The sequence below is a fragment of the Crocuta crocuta genome, unplaced genomic scaffold (assembly GCF_008692635.1).
Source record: "Crocuta crocuta isolate KB4526 unplaced genomic scaffold, BGI_CrCroc_1.0 scaffold17, whole genome shotgun sequence".
In the NCBI taxonomy this organism is placed as follows: domain Eukaryota; kingdom Metazoa; phylum Chordata; class Mammalia; order Carnivora; family Hyaenidae; genus Crocuta; species Crocuta crocuta.
Window position 1 is genome coordinate 1701797 of NW_027532041.1, and position 19240 is coordinate 1721036.

Genomic DNA, 19240 nt, shown 5'->3' on the forward strand with positions numbered 1-19240 from the left:
TTTCTCCCTCCCACTCACTCCTCAACCTACTGCCCTCTACCACTCTCTGGAAACTACACGTGTGGCTTTGCCCATGATTTCTAGTTACCAAATACAATAAGTAGTTGTCAGTCCTTGATGACAGTGGTCACATCACTCTGTGCTTTTCCATCTCCCTTGGGAGACTGAGCTCCCTGAAGACAGGGGACATGTCTCATTATCAATGAATGCATACTGAATAAAAGGAAAACTTAAACTGGTGTGAAATAGGACTTTGAGTCTGCTTAATGTTTATTTATTGTGAGAGAGAGAGAGCGAGTGCATTAGCGCAAGTGGGGGAGGGGCAGAGAGAGAGAGAATCCGAGAAACAGGCTCATGCAGTCAATGCACCAATGCACCTCCTCTCCTTTTAATTTATTTTAAAACGCCCTTACATAGACTTCAGATTCATCAGATTTGTGGTAAAATAAGATATGTAGTTTCTTCAACATGTACAAGAGCAGCTTTAAGAATCACCCGACCGCGTTGATTGTAAATAGACATCTTGGTTTAAATTCTGCCAAAATGGAAAGTGGGCGTGTCCAAATGGCCTAGGAAGAGGTCAATCAATTCAACTGTGCTGGGGGGCATTTCAGAACTGACTGACCCTGACGGCCCCAGTAGGAAGCGGTTCTGTTCAATGATATGTGCTGTTTATCAGCTGTGAATTAGTTAAGTGACAGGTTGTGTGGCCTTATAATGGAATTCTATAGACCCCTTAAAAAAGAAGGAAGCAAATTCATATGGACTGATGGAAAGATGTCCAGCCTGTATTACTGAGAGGGGTAAAAGCAAGGTGTAGGTCAGAATACAGATGACTGCCCCAAATATATGCTTGTATATGTGTTAAGTTTTTTTAATTTTTTTTTCCTGGAAGAGCATGTAAAGAACTGCTAACAGCCTAAGTGTGGAGGAAGGGATAATTTCCATTTTTATATCTTTCTGAACTATTTAAATGTTTTTACTATGTGCAAGTTGCACTTATATAATAAAAAGTAACTAGCATTAAAAGTCATAACTTTCAGAAAAGCAATACTGAAGACTTTCTAAGGTCAAGAGAAAGGACCAACTTGTAAAGTTTTCCAGGTAAAAAATCACTCTTGCAGGCAGCTCTCTGGCACACACATCTCAGGTTACATTCTCCTGGACCTAACAGCTCTCATGAAAGAATAAAAATATTGCTTCCTTGTTTCTTATTATTCTCAAGTTAGTTTAAAAATATTGCTTCTTTATGATAAATGCTCCTGAAAGGAAGCCAGTTGCTTATGAAATAAAAAGAAGGTCAAGCCAGGAAAAAACCCCATAACAACCCCGAGTAAGTCAAAGATTAAAACATCATATCTGGCAAGTGACTTGGAGCTGCTACATAAATGAGAGATGAAATCATTTGAGATAATGTTCTAGCCAGAATTTAATAGCTTTGGATTTTTATAGTTATAGAATAATTATGGGTCATAAGAAGTTACTTAAACTGTATTGTATTTTACCCATTTTAAGGAGAAAATAACATGCTACCACAGTATTTACAAATGTGGGGATTCAAAAGTTCTAACTCATCTGTTACAAACCTCAAGGGTCTATGTAATAGTACTGATAGGCTGTTACTGCTTTTTGTTTTTTTTTGTGTGTGTGTGCTTTAATTTTCTTTAATGTTTACTTATTTTTGAGAGACAGAGACAGAGCAGGAGCAGGAGACAAGCAGAGAGAGAGGGAGACACAGAATCTGAAACAGGCTCCAGGCTCTGAGCTGTCAGCACAGAGCCTGATGTGGGGCTTGAACCCACCAACTGTGAGATCATGGCCTGAGCTGAAGTCAGACACTTAACCAACTGCACCCAGGCACTCCAGGTATTACAGCTTTTTGAAAGGTATCTCCCAATGTGAGTAGCTCCTTGACAGCCTAGTCCATTACCTTCATTTCTTCAATTTGCTTGGCACATAACATATATTCAGTAATGTTGTGTGTGTGTGTGTGTGTGTTTAGATATCTTCTATTTTTTCTTCACTCAATTAATTTCACAAATATTTATTGAGCACCTACTATGTGCTAGTCACAGTACTAGCACCTGTGTGTATGTATGCACAGGCACATACTTGTGTTTTCCCATCTAAATAAGAAAGGCCCCATTGCATTTGTGCCTCACACATACCACAAAACTGAGGCTGGGAATTGGAGTCCTGTTCCTTCCAGTATATCCTATAATGGAGGATGCAGCCCATTTGCTCCTGGGCTGGAATTTCGTTCCATGAAATTACAATGTTCCCCTTTTCTTCTGAGATGGCATTAATGTGGGGGCCACTCAGTGGTGCTGCGAAGTAGAACACAGGAGGCTTTTGTCACCCTTTAAATCCGAACTATTGAACTAAAGTAAAAATTCGGCAAAAGTTTCCAAGGCTCACCTTTGTGCTTCGAGTTACTCCGGATGGAGCTGCATCCTCTCTGGTCCCCTGACAGTGCATACACACAGATTTCATAACAGCTGTAGGGTTTTATGTTCTCTGCAAGGAAAAGGGAGTTCTTATAGCAGGTTTGCCATCACATGTGAGTCACTAAAGGGAGACATTTAAAAATCTGATATGGATGCATGCAAAGTACTTCTCTTTTCTTCGTTTGAAGATAGGTCAAGTACAGTCTGGACTGAGGGTGAAGGGATGACCTAAGTCACAGAATCTCAGCATCCTATTTGCCATGTTGCTGGCTTCTGGAAGCTACTGCTCCTGCCTCTCAAGTTCACCTCAAGGTGAGACAACAGGCAGACCTGAAGTTTCTTTTCAGGGTCATTGTAATTAAGGATACAAAAGTTATTCCATTTCCAACAAAGATTTAAATATAACCACACAGACTGCTTTTGAAACAAAACTCACAAGAAAAAAACCCCCACTGATTTCTACAAGCAAATCATTTGCTATTTACAGACAAGCACAGCCAGTGTTTTGCAGGCACGGAACCTGAACACTCTTCTAACTTCACAGACGCTTTTAGGGATCTGACAGGGCTGCGGAATGACACATTCTAACCAGGGCATGCTCAGTGTAATCCAACCCCTCGTTCCTTCCCCTCCTCCCCCACGGCCCCTTCCATGCTCCAATAACATTTCAGTTGCTTCACAGCCTGGAGGTGAGGAGGATACCTGGGAACGTTAATGCCCCTTCCCAGCTTTTAAAATGCCACACTTTGCAACTTTCTGTCAGTCCTGAAGTTTGCTGGTGAGTTGCCCGTTTCTATGAATTTCAGATTTTACTTCCTGTAAAGAAAAGGCCCTTCTCATAGATACTGCCCAGGACATATCTTTAAATTCCCATTGGAAATTTTAAGGGAAAAGAGAACAAATTCCTACTAGGCAACTATAGGATCACATGGTCAGAGTAAGGGCTGTCTCCCATATTGCTTAATGCAGATCCCTACACTGACAATTGATTAAACAAAATAAATTGTTTAACATTTTATTTTGGGGGAAGAGGAATTTTGTATCACAGAATAATTTAGTAAATAATGTATGTTTTATATGAAAATCCATGGTTCCTTAAACATTCCAGCAAGTACCTACATAAACCTTAGAGAGCAACCAGTACTGTCAGAAGAGCCCACAAGGAGATGCAAACTCATGCCGTGGTGAGTTCCCATTTGTCATATGAACCAAGTGATATGGAGAAAGGACATAGTCAGCTTAGTCCAGTCATCCGAAGATTCTTCACGGTGGCATGCAGACCCAGGAGCCAAAACGGCAACAAGGAATATGGAATCCTATTTCATTTTGGAGGGGCTAGAGCCTGGCTGCTGTTGCTAGTGCTGGAAGCAGCCAGCCAACCACTGTGCCATGTAGAGCTGTGGGAATTCCAGATGAGCTCATTAGGCAAATAGTATCACTGCATTTTGCCATGCAAAATGTGAGTTCAGGGCAAAGGGTTTGGGACTGCTGCATCAGAAAGAAGCTGGGGGCTTCTTTTTGTGAACAGCCTACCCTTAGGGGAGGAGGGGAGAAGGTGTGGCCCCATAACTTAGTTAACTTTTCCCTTTGCAGACAGAGGAGAGCCCTAATAAGCTTGATCCCTGGTTCTGACCTTAAAGACTCCTGTTTTATTGGCTAATTCTTACACCAACACACCCTAATCATTAGCTCCAAATTCCTTAGCTTTGCTGTCCAGTGCACAAAGTCCACATTCCTAAGATTTTTATTTCTTTCTATAGTCTGGTCCCAACTTCCAGGCCTATTTCCCACTACTCCCATGCATACATATATACCTGGCATTCTTGGGCAAAGGCTCCGTCTCCATGTTTATAAACTATTGCTTTGGTGGATTTTTTGCAGAAAGCTAATTTCACCTATTAAATTTGGGAGAAGACAAACATTAAATGATCAGTAACGAGGAGTGATCATAAAGGAAGTCTGGTGGGAGCATGCAGAAGAGGGACCCAAATAGCCAGGCATCAGGGAAGGTTATTTCTAGACAGCTACAGATAGATATCTACATATTTGTAAAAGGGGTGGCTCTATATGGTCAGAACCATTTTTACCCACACAAGACAGGACTGATGGTGTATAGCCTAGGCCCCATAAACCTATAATCCAGGAGTTGGATTGTATTATGACTTTCAGAACATATTCCAAAACACCCAACTCTGCCCTAGCCAGATGATGAGTAAGGATCTGAAGGCAATGAGTCACCTTACTGACTGGAGAGTGCCATACTGAATTCATAAGTATGAATTACTTATTTTTTTAAAAATGTTTACTTCCATAATGTAAACATCAACACTAATAGCTAACCAAGTATTTTCAAGCAGGGGAACAACTTTAATTAGTAAAGTTATTTTACCCAGTATACTGTTTTCATTTAAATGAGTATTTATAAAGTGCTTAAAAATAATTTAGTTTCTTAAATATGCAAAACATTCTCTCTTGTCATCTCTTTTATGGTATTTGGGTAGTATTATAGAATTCCTAAAAGGAAGAAACTATAGGGACCACAGAGCTCAAAGTATCCCACACAGGTAAATCCTAATGTAGTTTATAATATGCATTTACAATTTTGTAGCAGTTTGGAGTTAAGTAAATGCCTTTTCTTTCTATCCACTGTTACATTTGATTTGAAGGGCATAACAGCCCTTATGGGAAGTTGGTTCTCCTTCAACAATTCTAGTGACAGGGAATGCACTACCCTGAGGGCCAATCAATTGTCTTATTAGAGACTATCCCATGTAAGGAAATTTCTTTCTCAAAATCGAGCTGACATCTGCCTTATAATTTCCTCATAGAGGACTTAGTTTTGTTCTCCAGAGCAACAAAGGACACATACTCTTTCTCATGTATACATCAAAGCTAGCAACAGCCATCAAACCTCCCACCCCCAACTAGAATTCTGTTCTACATGTTAAATGGTTCCCACATTAAATTTGCAGACCTCCAATGACTTGTTCATCTTCCTTTGATGTTCACTGGGTTATCTAGACAGCATTCTCTTTAAGGGCAGTGATTAAAACTGAATGCAACCCACTAGAAGTCTGAGCAGCTACAATATAAAAGAGGCACACAGTTAATGACTAGCTCACGTGTTGTCACGTATTCGGCTCTGCTTATTTTATGTCTTGTCTCCAAATGCAGGGCATGTATATCTTCCTGGACAAGTGTAATGACTGCCATGGTTTAATAAAAAGGTTATAGAATTTAGAGCTTGCAAGCCTGTAAGAATCTTAGCTCTGTCACAAATAATAATAACAGTGACAGCTAAATTATCAAGTACTTAAAATGTGTTAGGCACTGTTCAAAATGTTTTCTCTACATTAATTCAGTTAGTCCTCACAATAACCCAATGACATAGGTATTATTATTTTCTCCATTTTGCAGATAAGGAAACTGAGGTAAAGAGAAGTTAAATAATTTGCCCTAGGTCACACAGCCTAGAGACAGAGCCAGGATTTAAACTCACAGAACCTGCACTTATAACTACTATGCTGAACTTATTCCTAAAAGTGACATTGATTAAGTTCTGTCCATTGTTTTAATATATTTTTCAGATGCTTTCTATCACTTAATTGTAACTACTGATGGGTTTGGATTTGAGGAGTAGAAATGCCAATAATTACATCGATAATTCTGGACTTATTATCAAACAAATACTATGCAGCAGAAATAGGAATGAAAGATCTCCTGGTTTCCTCATCTGTACAATGGCTTATAGAAGTTGTTACATATGATCTGAGAATTGTGTAAACTCCCAAGTGAAAGGTGCCCATGACACTGACTGATTACTACTTAGCTCCCAGCCATGTTTGTTGGGTTCAATGATGCATTTGTCACATATGGCTCTGTGCCAGGCACATGAATTTTCCATAAATACTAGAGATTTTAGTCAATCACTTGGTATTCTATGTCTGCAGTGGTATACTCTGAGGTGCTGTCCTGAAGGACTCTAGGTCATTACTATTCTTCTTATAAAGCTGCCTGTATTGATGAAGGTTCTGGGTTCCCACCTGTGATTTCCTCAAAAAAAGTAAACTTAGGAACTCTCTGAAAGGAAGGTGAACAATTACATACCTGAAATCAGAGCAGACACACTGTAGGGGGGACTCCGCAGCCAGTTTAGAGAGGGCTGTGTGCCACTCCCGGAATGGGGCTCCCTCCATTCCACCACATACTCCTGTACAGCAGGGGCAGCTTTCCCAGGGGGCTCCCAGGTCACCATCATGTTGTCCATACCCTCTGAGTTTGCAGAGACCTGACGAGGAGCCAACAACTCTTAATGGGAAAAGGCGGGGAAGGACAAAAATAAAATCACAGGTGGATAAAGATATAAAGAACTACTTATCCCAACAAAGTTTTCAAAAAAAAAAAAGAAAAAAAAAGAAAACAATTTCTTTTTAAGAACTTCAGATTTGAGGGTCCCTGGGCGGCTCAGTTGGTTAAGTGTTGGACTCTTGATTTTACTTCAGGTCATAGTTTCACAGTCCGTGGGTTAGAGCCCTGTCGGGCGGGCTCTGTACTGACAGTGAGGAGTCTGCTTGGGATTCTCTCCCTCTTTCTCTGCCTCTCCCACTCCCCCCCTCCCCAGAATAATAAAATAAACTTCATTTTAAAAAAGGACTTCAGATTTGTTAAAAACAAATCTGGCATCAGTGCAAGGACCCTCTGTAGTTATTATTTGTAGAATTATTTTCCCCTTCATCTTCCATTTTTGTGTCCCCAAAGGTACCTGCTCTAATGAATATAATGTGCATACTTTTAATCTGCCTCCTGTATGTTTATTCAGATACCTATGTATCCTTGAAAATTAGTGTGGCTTTGTGTTTATGCTTTGTATTTTCGTGAAATGTGCTGGGAGTAAATGCAATGCTTTTCTTACTTTTTCTTTCCCATTCAATATTATATTTCTGGTATATGTCCATCCTGTTGCTATATGTAAATACAGCTTATTCCTTCCGATTGCTATCTTGAAACTTTTCCTGTCCAAGTGACAATTAGGAGGTTCCTTCCAACTCTTTGCTAATACAAAGATGCAATGATCATTTTCTTGCATGTCCTCATGTGTCCTGTGCAAGAGTGTCTCTGGATTTATCTGCACAAAGCTGTTCAAGTATAGAGTAAATCCATGTATTGTTTCATTAAACACAGCCAGACTGATCTCTAAAACAGCCAATCAGTTGACACTCCAAAAAGAAAAGTGAAAGGATGCTTATTTCCCCATCACACTTGGTACTCTCTGACTTTCTAATTTTTGCCAATCTGGTACAAGTGGTTTTTAACTGTGGTTTTGTTTTTATTTTCTGATTTCTTATGATGCTGAGTTTTTCTTCATATATTACTAGCATTCTGACTTCCCCCTCTGTGAACTCCCTGCTCATATACTTAACTCATTTTTTCCGTTGAGTTTCCTGTCTTTTCTCTGATTTACAGAAATAGGTTTTATATTCCAGGTATCAATCATTTGTCAGCTTTCAACACTAGAAATATTATACTCCAACCTTTCAAATCTCTGATAACTTTATGATGTGTTTGTCATACATAACCACTTGCTCTGACATAGGTAAATTTATCTATGGCTTATATAACTTTTAAAAGAATGTTTATTTTTGGGGCGCCTGGGTGGCTTGGTCGGTTAAACGTCCGATTTCAGCTCAGGTCATGATCTCACAGTCCGTGGGTTCAAGCCCTGCGTCGGGCTTTGTGCTGACAACTCGGAGCCTGGAGCCTGCTTTGGATCCTGTGTCTCCCTCTCTCTGCCCCTCCCCCACTCACTCTCTGTCTCTGTCTCACAAAATAAAATAAAGACAAAAAAAAAGAAAAGAATGCTTATTTTTGAGACAGAGAGAAAGAGGGAGAACATGTGCCCACGAGTGGGGGAAGGGCAGAGAGAGAGGGAGGGAGAATCCCAAACAGGCTCTGCACTGGGAGTGGGGCTCAATCTCAGGAACTATGGATTGTGACCTGAGCCAAAATCAAGAGTCAGATGCTTAATCTGTTGAGCCACCCAGATGGCCCTGGCCTGTGCATTTTGAGTCTTGTTTATGAAATCTTTCCATCTTGGAATCATGAAGATACTCAATTGCATCTTCTCCTATTGGCTGGGAAGGTTTTTACCTTCCACATATAGGTTTTTAATCCAAATCTAGACAAGGGAATAAAATTTTTAAAGGAATAAATTTTATTATATTTTTCCATATTGAGAGTCAATTTTTCCAAATGTGATACTATCCCTAACATACATCAAGTTCCATATATTTATGGGTCCATACCTGGGGTCAGCTTCTTTGCCAGAACACACTGTTGACATTACTAGCCTTTGTGATGTCTGACTACTTGGTTGGTAAATTCCCCTCCTCATTTTGCCCTTCATTTTCCAAAGTGGTTTGGGATATTCATGACACTTTATTCTTCCATATAGCTTTTAGAATCAGTTTATTAGAGTCCCCAGAAATTCCAGCTGTATCTTTTTATTGGAATTAAGTTAAATTTATAGTTTAATTCAAGGTGAACTGATGGTATTCCAATGTTAATTTGTTCCATTCATAAATATGCTATTTCACTGAAATTATTCAGCTCCTTTTTTATATCTTTTAATGAAATTTTAAAAATTGCTTCTTAAGGTTTTTATGCATTCCTTGTTACAGGCTAATTCCTAGACACTTTATACATTTATTTTGCTATTTAAATAACATCTTATTTTCTAGTGCTTTTTCTACAATATGTGTCATTCTTATTTCTGGCAAACCTGCCAAAATTTCTAATTAATTCTAATCATTTGTCTGTTGCCTTTGTTGAACTTTCCACTTAGTAATTTTATTAGCTGCATACTTAAAACATCCTCTGGGGTGCCTGAATGGCTCAGCTGGTTGAGTGACTTTGGCTCAGGTCATAATCTCATGGTTTGTGAGTTTGAACCTTGCATTGGGCTCTGTGCTGACTGCTCAGAGCCTGGAGTCTGCTTCAGATTCTGTGTCTCCCTCTGTCTCTACCCCTCAACTGCTTGCACACTCTCTCACTCAAAACTAAACATTAAATTTTTTTTTCAAAAAAAATCACCTCCTTCCAATCTTTAAATCCCTTATTTCCTTTTATGTTTTCATCTTGTTGCAAATTTTAAGGAGAATGTGCCTATATATCTTTATTAAGATGATATTTGCTGAAGGTTTTTGGTAGAAAGTCTTTAAAACAATTTCTCTTCTTCATAGTTTCCAGTTAGGTTTATTTTTATAAAATACTATTTACTAAAATATATTTTCACCAAATACTTTTGTATATCTGTTAAAACATATCCCCTTTCTCTCTTTTTAAAATTATTGTGATGAATTACATTAATACATTTTTCTGATATTGATCCATCTTTATATTCTTGGGATCAATCTGTTGATCATTCTGTTCCCCCCCCCTTTTTTTCTTTTGCCCTATCCTTTACCTCCTACTAATTTGTTTTTTTGCAAGAGACTTTTATAACACAGATTTTATTTTTAGAGCAGTTTTAAGTTCATAGCAGCATGAGTGGAAGTTGCAGAGGCTTTCTGTGTACCCCTACCCCACATATACATAGCCTGTCCCACTACTGACATCCTGCACCAGAGCAATATACACCATAAGATTTTTTAATACATTTTTTAAAGTATTTTCCTACTTCATTTAGTTTTTTTTCCTCTGATTGGAACTCGTTTTAAGTAGCTGTCATAATTTCTCTTTCTATTCTTTCAATCTTTTAAGTTTTCTCAGTTTTTGACTTCTTTCCCTGATTTTGATGCCTTTTGGAAGTCTCTCACCCAATCTTCCACTCCACTCACTCAGTCATGAATCCTTTCTGCTATCCAACCCTTGGCTGCTTTCCTTACTTCAACAATTAAACTTTCCATACTGACTCTCTTCATTTGGGGCTTCTTCATAACCACCTGACCTGACTGAGTCATGTTTCTAGCATCCTCGCTAATCTTTCTAAGGATATTTGTTATGCTTATACTCAACTCTTGTTTTTTCTGTGGCATTACTGAGATTTTCTATGGTACATGTTGTTCCCTTTGTTGCCTTTCTTTCCCAGAACTTTTGCCCCTCAGATTTCCCCTAATTTTCTCCTTTAGGATCTTGTCTTATTTTCTTGGATTGCTGGGCATCCTTGGCCTTTATCTTTCTCTTTTTTTTTTTTTTTTTTAAATGTTTATTTCTGAGAGAGAGAGACAGCGTGAGCAGGGGAGGGTCAGAGAGAGAGGGAGACACAGACTCTGAAATAGGCTCCAGGCTCTGAGCTGGCAGTCAGCACAGAGCCCGATGCGGGGCTCGAACCCACGAACCGCGACATCATGACCTGAGCCAAAATCAGACACTTAGCCGACTGAGCCACCCAGGCTCCCCGGCCTTTATCTTTCTCAGGGAGAGAGTGAAACCTTCACTGTAGTTTGTGCTTCTCCAAGTAAGTTCAGGTGAGGAGGAGGAGCTTTTCAGGGTGGAAAGCTCCAGGACAGAGAGCCTACAGTGACGCAGCCTGAGCTCTACCTGTCCCCAGGTTCTCCTGAGGTATACCGAGTACCTCCAGAACCCAGTACTCATGCCTCTATGGCTAGCACTGCTCTGCATGGGGGACCAGGACTGTTATTCTCTTCTGTAGTTGCCAGGCCCATGGGGTGGATGGCAGGCGAAATCTCAAGGGCCCGCCAGCTCACAAGCAGTCTTTGATTTCAGCTCCCCTCCATAGCCAGGTGCCAGGGCTTCTCTGAAGTTACTCTGTTCTTCTCTATGGACTTTCCTGCTCCACAGTAGAAATGCCCAAGCAATGATCATATCACGACCACATGCGCAAGAAGAAAGAGTGAAACCAGAAAGCGCTACTTGAGCACTCCTTTTCAACACTATTCCCCACTGCTCTCAGCCACCTGTCCTGTCCCTCCTGTGGCATCCTCAGTACTGTGCTTGGTGGTGAGAGCCTGTAACATGAGTATTGGCTATCTTGTCAGGCACTGAAATACCTCAGTAGGGGTTCCCTTATATTCATTTGCCTTGTTATCAATGTTCTGGCTATGCCATGAGATTTTTTTTCTTTTTGAGAATGAAATGTATTCACTTGGTAAATATTTATTGAGCACCTATAGGTTCCAGTACCCTTGCCAGGCGATGGATAAAATAGCCAAAGAGCCCTTCTGACCACTGCTTTCTCTGGAATTAGCTAGGCAAATCAACTTGGCATTGCTCTGCCTGACTCATTGTATTTACCAGGAACCAGCCTGAATTTCCTTCCCATGATGTTTGTCAGGGCTTGTTCTCTCCTTGAGGACTCTGCTAACAACCCACCTTCTTTCTATCACCTTTCAGACTTATGCCTTTAGCTTCAATCATTCAACTTCCCATCTCCTTTTTCCCCTGAGACCTTCTGAACAGAGTTATGAAGTTCATAAGGTATTTGGAATAAGTGCCCACCCAAGAGACAGGTGGCCTGGTTTTCCAATCCAGCTCTGCCACCAATTGGATGTATTGGTCTTGCTAGGTTATTTCACCTCCTGGGGCCTCAGTCTCTGACAGCTGTGTGGGTCTCTGTTTATGACTGTACAGGCTTTTAAATTTTTTAAAATCTATTTGTCTATGTATTTAAAGACAGAGTATGTGAGAGCAGGGGAAGAGCAGAGGGGGAGAAAGAATCATAAACAGGCTCCATGATCAGCACAGAATCCAATGTGGCGCTCAAACTCACAAACTATGAGAGCTGAAATCAAGAGTTGGACACCCCACAGACTGAGCCAGTCAAGCACCCCTCTATAGCTTCCGACTTTTCCCATAGTTTTGAGAATTCTTGAGTACAGGGACGTGTATGAAATATTAAATATGTTTTTACTTGTTGACTGATGGGTTTAGCATACAATTTTCATCACAAAACAACAAAATCACTCTTGTGCTTCTTTCTAGGCAATGCTATGGCAGGTGCTTTTTACAACAAAGTTCTCTCTACTTTCTCAAAATCAACATAATTCTGTCTGGTGGGTTGGGGGTATTATTTTTCTTTTCCTAAAAGGAAAGATATATGTGTGTGTGTGTGTGTGTGTGTGTGTGTATATATATATGTGTGTGTGTGTGTATATATATATATACATACATATATACTGAAAGAAAGGAAGACAAAATCATAGTACGTTATTCCTACAGATCATTCAGAATACGTGTGAGACAAGAGCGCTCAAGGATGGGACCATGTAATTTGCCAATGTGTCCTCCATGTTACTCTGGTATACACAGGGTATTGGGTGGTTGTATTGGGTGGTTCAGTTGTGGTCTTAGGAGAAGCAATACACCCTTGATATTCCAAGATTTCCAGGACCAGAACTCTCTTAGTTACTGCTCAATTCAAGTACTATCCTATCTTACCTCCCCTGCATGTTCATCCTTATTGAGCCTCATCTTTATTTAACACCTATCCAGTCTGAGAGGAGAGGAACACGTGTTTTGTTTGTCACTGGTTTCCATCATCTCCCCAGGGACCTCATTCCATTAATTAGTCCCTCTCTCCCCTTAATCTTCATACTCTTCCCTACCCAATTCTTTTTCTCAATTTACCTGCGTGCTCAGGTCTCACTTTAAAATAAACCTTCACACCTACACACCTACACTCCCACACACAGAACTGGCTCACACAGAACTCTCCATGTTGCCTCCTACCCTGGCATTCTCTTCAAGCCCATGCTACAGCTTTTCTCTGTTCCTAGAGTTCCCCATGCATCCCTCTAATCTCATATTTATTATACTGCACCAGAGTTTACTTGTTTTTGTGTGCCTCTCCCACAAGACTTGTTGACTTGGTAAATTTTACCTTTTGCTGGACTCTGCCTTATGTAGTATATGCTCAATAAATGACTGATAAATGAATAAAGTAGAGACCAACTCTAACATAATGAAAGTGTCATTTTGAGAAGTTGTTACCAAATCTAAATAAAGCACCTATAAGGGTGCCTGCATAGCTCAGTCAGTTAAGCAACGGACTCTTGATTCTTTGGCTCAGGTTATGATCTCAGGGTTGTGGGATCGAGCCCCACATCAGGCTCTGCACTGATAGCACTGACAGCATGGAGCTTGCTTGGTATATTCTCTCTCGCCCTTTCTCTCAGTCCCTCTCCTGAGTGTGCATGCTCTCTCGCTCTCTCTAAATAAACATTTAATAAACAAACAAACAAATAAAACACTTGGAACAAGCCCAGAAAATTCACAAAGGTTATATCCTCAAGACCTATCTGCAGTGGTATTTGAAGAAGCAAGGTATTCTGACATATTACATTTTAACAACAGGATACTAAATAGTGGTATGAGTTTAATTTCCCCCACAGAATTCACTTTAAAAATTATATATGCAGTACTTACTCACTGGAGAAAAATTTTTTAAATTATAGAAAGCAAAAGTGGAGGATGCTTGGGTGGCAGCTGAAATCAAGAGTCAGATGCTTAACCGACTGAGCCACGCAGGCACCCCAATACATATTTTAAATAGCATCATCCCATACATACTTCAGAAAGTCTACCTCTTATTATGAGCATTTTTGCTTCTCAATACAAGTACAACTATAATATCACTTTAATGCTAGTGTGGGATTAAGGCAGATGGGAGTCATGATATGTTAAACCATTCCATTCTCTATTATTTTACAGTTAGGTTTTTTGTGGTGTTTCACTATTTCAAAAAATTTTCAATAAACATCTTTGTGCCTACACTTCTAAGCACCTACCATTTGCTGAGGATACATTTCTAATGGTAAAATTTTTTGGCCAAAAATATGTTAGTATTTGAAGTTTGTTAGATGTGGCCAAATGTCTTCAGAAAGTTGTATGAATTTACATACCCACCAGCAGGGTACCAGTGTATCTCTTCCCCACACTCTCCCCCACATGGGTTATACTAACTCTACTTACTCTTTCTCAGTCTGATTTGGTTTCTCATGTTTGTTTTTTTTTCTTTCAAAATTTGCTTGTCGTTGATTGCTAGTTACATTGAACACATTTTCACATCTTTATTGCTATTTTAAAATTTTATTTTAATGTTTTATTTATTTTTGAGACAGAGAGAGACAGAGCATTAACAGGATGAGGCAGAGAGGGGGGCACAGAATCTGAAACAGGCCCCAGGCTCTGAGGTGTCAGCACAGAGTGACATGAAGCTCAAATTCACAAACTTTGAAATCATGACCTGAGCCAAAGTCAGATGCTTAACCGACTGAGCCACCCAGGTGCCCCAAATTGCTATTTACATTTTTAAAGCTTTGTTTATGGTGGTTTAAAATTTTTTATTTTACTATGCATGGAGTTTAGGCTTTTTTTTCCAGACAGTTAATTCATCTTTTTCTTCAGGTTTCTGCCTTGGATACCTACCCACATTTGACAGAGATTATCAGTTAACTCCCAAACACTCTCTCCTCATCATCTTCAGCAAGGGTACACTGCTGACTGGAGTATATTTCTAAGTCTCCTCTGCAGTTGGATGTGGCCAGGTGACCAGGCAGAGTCAATGACTCCAAGTGTGTTGTATGACCTGGAGGAAAGCTCCTCAGGGTGAGGGCCCTCTTCTCTTCTTTTCCTAGAAAAAAGTAGCTAGGGCTCTGGCAGCCATCTTGGACAAATTCCATCTCGAGGATGGAAGCCAACTTGGCAGAGGGAACAGAAAGGAGCCTGGAATCCTAATGATGTCACCAAGCTGTCATACCAGCCCTGAGCTGTCTACCTCTGAACTTCTTTTATGTGAGAGAATTAATAAGCCACTCTAATCAGACCTCTGGTAAGAGCAAACCTTTACTGCTAAGAGCAATTCCCAACTCATATACCAACCCAAAGTTACATGAATATTTACTTGTATTTTCTTCTAGTTATTTTTAGCTCCTCTATTATCTCTATGTTTATGGCTATATGACTGAAAAGATATATAACTTAGATTTAACAGTGTATATAAAATGTCATGTTTGAGTAGAAGCTTCTTTCAAATGATGATTGCTAGACTCACATGCAGATAAAGTTGTTCCACTGAATTTTAAGAAAGGATTTAATTATAGTTTTATTAGGCATTTTTGGAAAAGGTAGGCCAATGATCTTGACATGGAATTAATTTATAATATGGAGTTGAGAAATAACATTTATATCCATTTTATTGACGAATCATAGGTTTTTATCTTGAGAAATTAGTTTTCAGAGCATGTAACTGTAAAATGTGTATAGCTAGTAGGGAGATCTTCAATATAGATAATTGTTACATATCTAAATTTGTGTAATAAAGAGCTATAGTACAGAAAAATTTTACTGTACTTTCATTACAGCCAGAATATGCTTGATTTAAGTGTAGAATTTTTTTTCTAGAACCTGACAACACATGCTATTCTTGATCCTAGAAAAATTAACCAAATATTAGTGTTCAATTTAATGTAACTAATATTTTCCAACTAACATTAGTTAAGCACCTGCTATATATGAGTCTCTGTATTTAATCTCATGATGACCTGCAAGACAGATCATATAATCCCTACTTTAGAGAGGGGGAAACTGAAGTTCACACATGTTAATTCACTTGTCCAAGACTGGATACAAAAGAGCCTCTGAAGGCTGTTGGCTCCAAACTCCTGTGTTAACTCATTCCAGGCCCTGTTCTGAGCCTGTGGGAGATAAAACGTAGATAAGACACAGTTTCCCATAGGGAATCATTGAGGGAAAGTTGGTACTTACCTGCCTCACACAGGTCCGTTATGTTAATATGAGTTGGCAGGGAACTGCCTTTTGAGTTGGCTGCAGACACAGTTGCAGCCCAGTTCCCAGTTCTGGGAATGATCCAGGTCCAGGAGGTATGCTCTGTGATATTCTGTATTGTGACTTTCCCCCCTGCCACCTCCTGCAAGGTCACTTGATAGTGGAGGATTTTTCCTCTTGCCTCAGATACACTCATATTCTGCAAAGAAACACATCCACTTACTGTGTAGTCTCAAACAAGGTCGCTGGATGCTTTGTGCCTGGACCTTATGGCTCCTGCAGCAGCAGATTATACCTGAATGACCCTTTTATTTACATTTTCTCATCTCCTGCACTGCATATTTTTATGCCTCCACCCAAACCCACCATTTAGGGGAAAAATCAGTTAATATTCTTTACAGCTAATTCTTAAAGGCACATTGATTTTCCTTTCTTGTTTCAAAATGAAACTTTTCAGTAGAAAACTCAATTACATCCAATGGAACAAGAGTGGAATCTGAACTCAGATGATCTGGGTTTCAGTTCCAGCCCTACCAATCCCTAGCTGTGTGAGCCAGTGAAGGCATTCAGTGCCTCTGAATCTCCATTTCTAAATCTGTGAAACACACACATACACACACATATTTAACTTTTTATACAGAAAGTGTAATGCTGCTCATTAAATCAAAAATGAGATTTTTCAAGAGCTAAACTAGTAAAATCCACACTTCATGAACTGCATTAGCCATTCCTAGGAAAGTGCGACACTGTTTATAAATGTGTGACTAATGAGTTTTGGAATTGCAAGAATTCCAATTGAGATCATTTGGGAGGGATCCCAGAAAGTAAGCAGAAAACTAATTATTTGTATTGTAACCCTGTCTGGATAAGGACCATGGGAAACAGAAGCTATGAAAATGGAGAGCTGCCAAGGCTAGCATTGGCAGTGCCCATCCATGCCTAGTACAGGGAGAGGAAGCTTTAACTTGCCAGACTTAAGCATTACCATTTTCTTGGCAAGGCTATTCCTTCATAAGTGCAGGTACCGAAAGCCACAGCTTAGGACTGCCAAATGCCCTTTTCTCTGATTCCCTACCCCTTAAGCAGTCGTCTAATAATTTGGTTTCCTGTGAAGTTTATCTTTCAGGAGAGACTGGGGTAACATGAACATCTGGTTTACTTAAAATTTATGTTTTTCACTTTAAGTGAATAAATTGGCCTTCTGATTATAATTTGGCTTCTGAAATAATTAGCATGCTGAGAGAGAATGTTCCTATCTGCTGACTCAAGCCTTCTAGTTAGCCCAACAGCTGCATTCCTCACTATAAATTAATCCATGAACATCTAGCTTTTTATATTTCAGTCTCTGGGAACTTGATTAATGCAGGTCCTATCCTAAGTGCCCTTCTGGATCCACAAGGTCCAGCACTGGCTCTTAAACCATGGTCAATGCACCAGGTGAATGCCATGTTGCTGAGGGTTCTTTTGAGTGCATATTCAGTCTTTCCCTGGAAGACATTTTTGTATTCTGGCAAGAACCAAGGAAATTAGTATTTTAATTGTCCACCACAATCAATCCTATAGGCCTGTTGTGTGGATTAAAGCGAATGCTTTTGAGATTGTGATGTACTGAACTGTTATTAATCAACATGCCCTTTGTCACAGGAGAAAGAACAGGGTAAGTTAAAGCAAAAGCTGGCTGGGGAAGATCATTCCCTCAGCTATCTGTCACTCTATCATTCCCTGTCTCCTTTGTAGGTCCAGAGACAGAACTATTAGTCCACCCTCACACCATGCATCCCTCAGGGCACTCCTCGAGTTAACCATGCTCACAAAACTCCCCATTCTTGACAGGAACGCAAGGGGCTGCAGTCCTATTCTGACAACTGAGGAAACCGAGCCCTAATTGAAAAAAACACCTTGCAAATCAGCCTTCATTACCTTCTTCCCACTGTCCTTCACAGACACCTCAGCAATCTCATTCAGTCCTATGGTAGAGTGCTGGAAGAAGGCGGAAATGCCAAATCAACTTGGATCCAATGAACTTGCCTATGGACTGCTGCGGAAATCTAGCTGATTTCCACACACTACACACTGCAGTGATCTAGTAAACAGAAATGTGGATCTGAAAGATGAGTGAAGGTTCCCAGACAGTAGTAAAGGTCCTGGACCCAAACCCTTGTACTTTTCTCCTCTACATCCCGTATTTTGGAATTGAAGATATCATTGAGAAGGTGAAGGTGGAGTTACAGTACTTAGAGAAATAAATATGGTATCCTATGAATTATGCTTGTATAAAATATCAAGCTCAAGTTTTGGGATAAAGGTTGACATCACTCAGGAAATTGGTCTTCACAAATTTGAAAATGGGCATAACTTGTCCAACCAACATGGTCCATGGAACAAAAACCCCAATGAGCCAAAAGGAAAACAAGTATTTATCCAGCTGGGCACACAGTCTTCTGAAGCAACTGAAAACAGTGTAATTTGATTTTTAAGAAAAATATTAACATAAAGTTTGCAAATAATGCATGTAATCCATCACCTCCAGATTTTACTTGACCCTGATGTAATGGAATATCATCACAGAACTTCAGAACCAGGAAGGACTGTACAGTTTAACAATTAATTCAACGGTTCATTTTATCAATAGGGGAACTAAGTCCAGGACATGAAGTGACTTACTTAAGGGCTCTCAAGGGATAGATAGGGAGCTGAGAGTGGAATCCAAGGCTCCTGACTAGCGATCCCTCTACTCTGATGTGCTGCTCCTTATGTTGGCAAGCCTAAGACAACTGGTCACCAGGGGGCACCATGCTTCATAGTAAGAATCCCTAGTCACCCTCTCGCCCAATGTGGGAAAGCAGCTTGTCTAATTGTGAGGTTGTGGTATATTCTGATGCGAAGCATCAATAGCAGACATCGGGTTAGCAATTTTGGGAGTGTGAAGATCCAGAATTCCTTTTTTCCAGAGCCAACAGGCCTTGTGTCACAAGGAGACAAGCTGTGAACCTCAAAGAACTGCCACCTGAGGAGCCAGCTGGGTCTTTCTAGATGAACTTCGTTTATTC

General features: G+C 39.9%; 1 protein-coding gene across 2 annotated transcripts in view; it reads right to left on the minus strand.

Annotated features, from left to right (window-relative positions):
• Window positions 1-19240, minus strand: part of IL12RB2 (interleukin 12 receptor subunit beta 2) — a 77675-nt gene that overhangs the window by 14711 nt on the left and 43724 nt on the right. For both annotated transcript variants that reach the window (XM_077776314.1, XM_077776315.1), the window contains exons 9-12: window positions 16170-16389; window positions 6555-6755; window positions 2419-2517; window positions 2169-2327 (exon numbers count right to left, since the gene is read on the minus strand). In XM_077776314.1, the coding sequence (XP_077632440.1) occupies window positions 2169-2327; window positions 2419-2517; window positions 6555-6755; window positions 16170-16389 (679 nt within the window). The remainder of the gene's footprint in view (window positions 1-2168; window positions 2328-2418; window positions 2518-6554; window positions 6756-16169; window positions 16390-19240) is intronic.